At 45.8% G+C, this 7674-nt stretch overlaps 1 protein-coding gene across 1 annotated transcript; it reads left to right on the forward strand.

Moving 5' to 3' along the window:
• The first annotated feature begins 1691 nt into the window (after positions 1-1691).
• On the forward strand, positions 1692-4981 carry SNTN (sentan, cilia apical structure protein). The gene is made up of 4 exons (XM_009329492.1): positions 1692-1801; positions 2429-2463; positions 3229-3368; positions 4823-4981. The coding sequence occupies exons 1-4, from the start codon at positions 1692-1694 to the stop codon at positions 4979-4981; spliced, it is 444 nt and encodes a 147-aa protein (XP_009327767.1).
• The last annotated feature ends 2693 nt before the right edge of the window (positions 4982-7674 follow it).

Consider the following 7674-nt stretch of genomic DNA (forward strand, 5'->3'; position numbering starts at 1 on the left):
TATCCTAGAGGGATAATGTACCCCAGGCTTGCTTGAACTTGTTAATACCCCAGCAAAGCAAATCACCTGTTCTAGAACTCAGGCTTTCAAAAGTCGGTTAGACTAAAGAAACCTGCGAGCTGAAATCTGATCTACAGTGGAAAGATCCCAAAATGCAGAGGGCTGGCTTTGCCAGCCAGCTCACAGCACTGCCTGTAGCTGATAAACATGCAACAGAGTCTGTTTCTCACTCTCATTTTTACCTTGGACGCTAAGACCAAACGTTACCATCCTGCGGATTAACTGGGATGTAAGGCTTTTCATGCCTTGTTGTATGGTTCAACAGATGTGAAAGGGAATTATCACTTCAACATGATATCAAGGATCTTTTTTTTTTTTAGCTGATGGCAGATTACTAAGCCTGAATTCTTGTTTAATTTTAGTGTGTTAATTGATGGGATAATGAGCATTGATTATATGTGTTTTGGCTGCGTCATTGCAATTACAGGCTCTGTTTTATTCATGAGCCAGTCCTAAAGAATGCACTAGAGATCTAAGACAGCTTAAACCTCTCAGAAAAAGGCTGTGAATTGTTTGAGTAATGACACTCTTAGATGGAAAATTAAAGGTTCTCTTTTCCCATGCTTTTTAAGATAATTAAAATCCAGGAACAGTAAGGTGGTGAACATCCTTATTCATTAGCCTTCAGTAATTTAGCTTCTACTAAATGAGAAAAACATTTTAATTCTCTAGGCCATCTGTTGCAGTCTCCTTTGCGTGTCCCGTTACATAAAGTCTCATCCTGGGTAGTTTTAACATCAGCGTTGTATCCTTTCACCAGGAACGATGAGCTGGGTGAGGTAGTTGAAGTCACTACCTATTAACAGACCTCCCCGGGACTAAAACAGCCGCTTGGTCTTTTAGGTCGGAGTTATCCTGTCTAGACACCTCTAGGCAAAGGATCCGCAGAAAGCAGAGCATGCACAGAGACAGGCAGCGTGACAAGCTGTGTGTTTTCTAATAGCGATACCCATGCCAATAAATAACAAAGTTCATCGGAGCCCTTCCAGTTCCTCTAATGCGCGACTGCTCTGCCATATGGCTCCGTGCTGCTTTTGGAAGCAGGCAGTATCCGTTTGGGTAGAAACCGAAGCAGAGGCTCCGTGCTGGATGCTGCTCTGCAAGCAGTTCAGAAGAAGAACGGGTCTCTATGCGCAGTGCCAGGGGAACAAATATTAGAGCAGGAGCGTGCTCACCTAGGATAAATGCTGGGTCAGGAATTGGGAAACACTTGGTTTCTGACTCTGTCTATAGGAAAACTCACTTTATAGCTTGGGGCAAGTTACATTAGCGCACGCTAGAAACGCATTCCATTAAAATGATAATGTGTGTAGCTGAATGGATTCAGTGTCTTAGTTATTCCTGAAGCGAAGTTACATCCCTACAGATCTAAGAGGATTCAGGCTCCATTAGTTTGGTTTGTTTCTGTCAAATTCTCAAAACAAAAGCCACGCTACTTGCCAACCCAGCAGTGCTGCCTTACAAGGGCTGCTTTAGACCGATGTATTTAGCTGACTCCGTGATCACCAGGTAGCATTTACATTATTGATAGGGCATGGCTGCAAGCAGGCTGCTTTCACAGGGCAGAGCTTGAATTCACCTGTTTGCTATTACTCGAGTTGCTTAGAGATCACAAACACCCCGGCCTCGAGATGTGTGGCTGTAGAGCAAGCGTTCCCGGCACGAAGCAGTACTCGGTCAATCAGCCAGCTCCTGCTTCCACCAAAAAAAGCCCTTCGGCTGCAGCAGGCATGCCCAAGCGGTAAGTCATCGCTTTGTTCTTTGCGTCTCTGGTGAGCTGCCATTTGTCTTGAAGTTCATTATCTGGATGTATTTGTCTCTATCACAAGCAAACTCTTCCGCTGTGCGTTGGCTGCTCTGTAATTAGTTTCCAGCACTTTAGCAAAAGTAAGCAGGCTTTAAGTTTTAACAGAAAGCAGGGAGGCACTTCTCACAGATGTGAGTCCTGCTGGAAATAAATCTATGTGTCTGCTCCAAACTGGGAGCACTGGTGAGTGGGGGACGACACTCTGCACTTCCCTGGGGATGGGCTTAAAACTGAGAAACTTCCCGGAGCTCTTTCATGTTCTGAAGAAATTACTTGAAGGATGTTGCAATGCCCCTGTCTTAAAATTATTTAATGAGCACCCTTAATAACAACTCCAGGCTACTTGCTTAGGTGAAGAATTAGGAGCTGTGTGATGTTGTGTGCTGCTTGTAAAGGCCATTTTCCTTTCCCCTGTGAAGGAAAGCCAGTCTCCCTTGGGAAGCCCTGAGTTCCTGGGGGATTAAATGAAACAGAAATGAGCAAACTCGCTCACAGAGAAACTATGTATACACACACAATTCACCAGGTGGTAACTGTGCCTCTCTTCTCTCTCCCTACCAGCATACCTATAGCCAAGCAGCTGGCATCAATAAAAGGTAAGGGGACCCATTCGTTGCCCCTTGGGGGTTCAGGTCTTCCGTGGCCACAGCCCAAGTGCAGTAAATCCCGGTGATTTAACAGAGCTGCACCCTTGGCTGGTGCAAGACGAGAGGGTCTCGTGGGTCCCTGTGCAATGTGCTCCTGTGTTGATCTGCATCTCCTCTTCTGCTTGCCTTTCCATTAAAAATCACAACCCAAATAATCTGTGGTATCTGATGCTAGCTGAGGGCTGTCAGTGTGCAGTCTTTAGGATGCAGCTCAGGAGTGGAGGGAATGTATCCAGCCAAAATCCCAAGTATACTGTAAGGCTGAAGCGTGATGCTGATGCTCAAACAGAGGCATTTCTGTTCAGCCAGATTTCCCAAATGGGCCATGTTTTCCCTGATACAGGTTCCTGGGAGTCCAAATGCGCCCAGGAGATGGCCAGCACAGCCTGTCCCCATGGCATGGCAAGTCCTTGCTGGATGCCCAGGGTGGGGGTAGACCAGATGGGTCTCACGTGTCACCCTGCACTACTGCCCCAGCTCTGATCAAAAGCTTCTTTTTGGGGTGTTTCCATGGGACGTGAGGCATGTTGCTGGCCCACTCCAAATAAAATCTGGGCCAGGTCCTCTGTGGGTATAAACAGTTTCAGTCTCATTAACTTTAATGAAACTACACAGATTTCCACCCACTCAGGTTGGTTCTGACAGATTCCTTTCAATTATATCTCAATTGCCACTTTTTCTGATAAACTGATAACTTTTCCCCCCCCTTGCTAGCTCTAGGAAAAGGCTCAGACCTTGAAAAAACTTTTGCTACTGCGGCTTTGGTGTATAACAACTCTGCTGACCCCGAGGGCAAGCTCAGCAAAGCTGAAACCAAAAGCTTGCTGCAAACCCAATTTCGGGGTTTCATACAGGTGAGGGGGTTTGGGTGGGTGGGTGGCGCTGGGCCGGCACTGGCCGGGCACTTTGGGTGCAGGAATGGCACCTCAGGCTCTGTCCTGCAGCTGGGCAGGCATCAGTCCATGGGGTAATCCCAAGTGAGAGTGTAGTGATTTGGTATAAACATCTTCAGTGAACTAGTTGCTTTATGTTGAGCCTGTGTCTAACACAGGGCTAAAGGAGGGGGGACAGCAATAAATCACGGTTGACATGCCTGCTTGCATTTTTTTAAAGAAAATGGGGCAACTGCAAAAAAACCCAAACAAACAAAAAAAACCCCTCAGACAATGACAGAGACTGTATTTATGAAGAGAAGAAAGCCACTGCATTTAATGAGGCGTTTGGTAGTTTGCCAGAGCACCGACCCAGTACCAGGGGAGCCAGCCCCGTGCTGCAGAGCCGCATGCGCTGCGGTCACTGGTGGGGCTGCTGGGAGAAAGGGAGCAGAAAGCACCTCTCCGTTGGTCACCACCCGGGGTCTCGGTGGCAGCTGGGTATAGGGAAAAACACCTATATTGGCACCTGTGGCTGTAAACTTCTTGCAGATTCCGTGTGCCCCACCCCCAATAAAACAAAACAAAACAGTTTTATCAAGTGGTAGAAAAAAATATGTAGGACTAGTAAAAAGAGCTCAACTAAATAAATGAGAGAGATGTTTAGGAGTAAAGACATTCTTGACGATACCTTTGCTTCCAAGAATAACAAAATCATATGACTGGTTGAGGAGGGGGAATTGATACCAGATTAGAAACTAGGCACCTTATGGAAAAGGACTTGAAAATATCAATAGCCAATCAAATTTGGTATCGTGAGATGTTTTGAAGATTATTAAGCTAAAAGAATATCCTGGAACTCTTTTTTTTTTCCCCATAAGGAAATATGAATAACAGACATGATACATGATTTTAATAACCCCTTCCATTCCAACAGTAATGTCCAACAGGACAGAGAATAGCAGCTACTGACGTTATGTCTGTAAAATCAACAGTTTCTGAGACCTTCACAGTATATATTTGAAGACCTGTCTTGAATATTAAGGTTAGGAGGGTTGATTGGTTGTTTCCTCTCCCCGATTTTATCAAGACACAGGACTCCATTTTTTTTCCAGCAGTTACCAACTACATCATCATCACTGCCAGATTTTCAGTCATGACTAGGTGTCTTTTAAAAGATGTATTCTGGATTCACGTGGAAACTTTGGGGACTGGTTGTTCTGTCTGATTGCTATAATATTTCTGTTTGAGTTTCTTGGGATACCTTTAGAAAAGCTAATATGCATGTGAACATAAAAACCTGAATGGGAAGATAGAAAAATACATGAATTTTTACATAGGCGTCTTTCTCTCTTCCTTTCTTTTTTTTTTAATGATGCTATAAAAAAGGAACCTCATGCTTAATCTCCCCCCCCCCCATTTAAAATTCTCCATAGGGCCAAGAAAACAAACCAAAATACCAGGAAATAATTTCTGCCCTGGATGAGGAGTCGGAGAACAAAATTGATTTTGAAGATTTCATGATCTTGCTAGTCAGTCTCACTCTGATGTCTGACCTACTGCAGGAGATCAAAAATGTGAAAACCACAAAATGATCGGTGCTTTAAAAGAAGAAATGGCTTGGCAGTTTATAAGGAAAGCAGGAGTGAACCACACACAGAGATAACACCGAGTGCCTGGATACGCTGTGCTGGTCCCTTTTAAATAGAATAAAGTCTTGTCCAAACCTGGCTGAACTCACTCCTCTGTAGAAATGGTCCGTGTAGTGAAATGTTGGTGCTCAGGGCTCTGTCTGCTACGTACGTGCTTTGGGAGGGTGTGCTGACTGGCTCTCGGTGGGTCCCAAGGCCCCAACACCAGCTAGCAGCTGGGTGCAGCCCCCAGCCCAGCTTAATTCCAGGGAAAGGCAGCCCATGCTCTCCCAGACCTCTCCGCCATCTCCCACACCGTTGTGGGGAGATGATGGGGAGATTACTGCAAAAATGTGCAGCCCCATCTCCCTTCGGGGCAGCAGCATGCGTGGCATGGCCGGTCAGCTCCCCAGGGCTCTCCCAGTTACCCCAGGGTGCATCAGCCCTGAGCAGAGTGATCCCAGTGATGGGTGTCACAATTGGCAGCGACCGCAAAACCTGTTGCAGCCTTCGGTAACCATTGACTTTAGCCTGTGTGGTTTCCAACGACCATTAACCCTTCTGAAAGGAGCATTTATTTATTTTTATTTCCTCCTCTAGCTGACCTCTTCATTGAGTGATCACTATGGAAGGAATTTCAAGTCCAGCATTTGCAATGCATCTTTGGCAGTGCTGTGCTTGTGTGACCAAAGGAGTGACTTAGTTAAACACGTCAGCCAGCTGAGCCCGTTGTTTCATGAAACTGTGAAGAGGAGAAACCAGATAAGCGAAGAGGTGGTCCAGACTAGGGATGGTGGGGAAAAAGGGTGGCCAATAAAGTGTTTGTATTGGAGCTGACCACGGGCTTGGTTAGGGCCAGAGCCTCAGTATTAAATGCTCATCATCCTAATCTTTGTTTTGACTCCTACCTATCAGATCCTGGCTCAGAGCCAACATTTAGCCCACTGTGACATCCCTTTGGGGCACAAAAAGCAGTCGCACACCCCAGGAACAGAATATCCTCTCTGTAAGAGTTCAACAAGCCTCTACCAAGGCAGTAAAGATGAGCAAGCCAGCAAAACATTGCAACCCTTTTCATTTTCTCTTCTTCCTTGTCTGGAAAGGAGAAGACAAGAATGGTTTAGCTTTAGTGCATAATTTTTTAAACAGGAAGGGATCAAAACCTTTGGTGTTAAAAGAGGGAGACGAATGCCAGCTGAGTAATGAGATTTAACTCCTTGACATAAAAAGGCTCTTAGTGTTTCCAGAAGCTAAGAGGATGTTTTGTAATGGATTTTGGTCCAAGGAAAGACACATTGCAGTAGGAGGCCAGCAGCTAGTTGTTTTGAGAGGGAAGGTCTGTGTCTTTGTGCGGTATGGGACGGAGCTGAAAGAAGAAATGCAAATGGATGCGGTGGGTTTTGAAATGAAGCTCAGCAGGTAAGGTGCTGCTCTGTGAGGTTTGAACCTCAGTCAGGACATGGCCTGGTCTGGAGGCTAAACGTTCACAAATGATCTTCCTACAAATAAAAACTCCTAGTAGCCGAGTCCCTTGCTCTGATGGTGGGTTGCAACAATAGGCAGTATCAAACCTGCGGCGAGAAGTGACAAAACCAGCAAGCAGCCGTTTCTGTCTGTTAGCTTGCTCGTGGAGATGTCCCTCCCGTACACCTCCCACTGAGAGACTGGTGGCCCCGTGCTGTGAGGGCGACTGCCCCCTGCACGTCAAATCTCCCACAGATGGGATATGGGAGCGCAGGGATGGATGAGGAGGGCAAACTTCTCTTGGAGACCATCCCTTCTGGGCTTGTGTCCTCTGAGGAAGCAGACCTTGACCAAGCACTCTGGATCAAAATGAGGACTTAATCTGGTAGCCTCATCCATGTGGGTATCACAGCTTCATATTGATAATGTGTCCCTAGTGTTGCTCAGTCTTTTCCCCCATCCCCTTGGTTTTTGGCCAGGTAGAAGATCTGTAAAAGCTTAAAAAATCACCTGATGCTCCTTTCCTGGGGTAGAAAGATGGATTGAATGTGAGAGTCCCTAGAAGGCTTTGCCGTTACTAAAGCAAACAAAACACAGCACAGCCCTGAAAAGCTTGTTTGGGAGCCACCGGTGACTCTGAAAGCATAGATTTCCTAATATCCCTCTGTTACAACATAAAGCCGAAAGGAACAATATTGTGAAGCCAATTCAGAAAGAGTTCTTTGAAATTGCTAAGGCCTTAACACAGTTTCTGTTATTGCTGAAATGTTTCTTAATCTTGCATGTCTTGAATTAATGACTTAAGAGCCTTTTATCAGATCAATTCGCTCTGTCACCTCATCGTATGCAAGCCCTTTTTATTCTGATGCAGTGTGTTGTGAGCTAGCATCCCAAGTCCCTGGCTTCGATCAAAAGCCCCTTGGGCTAAGCACAGTGAAAATCCAAAGTAAGAAGCAATTCCTGAACAACTCAATAGCAAAGACATTCAAATGGTAGGGAAGGAATCAGAGGCACAGAAAAACCAAGTGCCTTGCTCAGCGCATGTAACAGAGCCGGAACTGGACGCCAGTCTACACTGGGCTTCTTGCACAGAAGACCGTGGCTTTCCAAGAGGCACTGTGATGGTTTCTGCAAGAGCTTCTGAACAAAATGAATGGGATGTGCAAGGCTTGATCTGCATCAGTCCTTGAAAG

This window comes from Pygoscelis adeliae, unplaced genomic scaffold (assembly GCF_000699105.1).
Source record: "Pygoscelis adeliae isolate BGI_AS28 unplaced genomic scaffold, ASM69910v1 Scaffold148, whole genome shotgun sequence".
NCBI lineage: Eukaryota > Metazoa > Chordata > Aves > Sphenisciformes > Spheniscidae > Pygoscelis > Pygoscelis adeliae.

Excerpts from the sequence above, each read along its gene's own strand:
- SNTN (XM_009329492.1), top strand. The coding sequence starts at position 1,692 with ATGTGTGGCTGTAGAGCAAGCGTTCCCGGCACGAAGCAGTACTCGGTC. Across the intron at positions 1,802-2,428 it reads GCAGCAGGCATGCCCAAGCG|CATACCTATAGCCAAGCAGC; the intron begins GTAAGTCATCGC and ends TCTCCCTACCAG. Across the intron at positions 2,464-3,228 it reads GCAGCTGGCATCAATAAAAG|CTCTAGGAAAAGGCTCAGAC; the intron begins GTAAGGGGACCC and ends CCCCCTTGCTAG.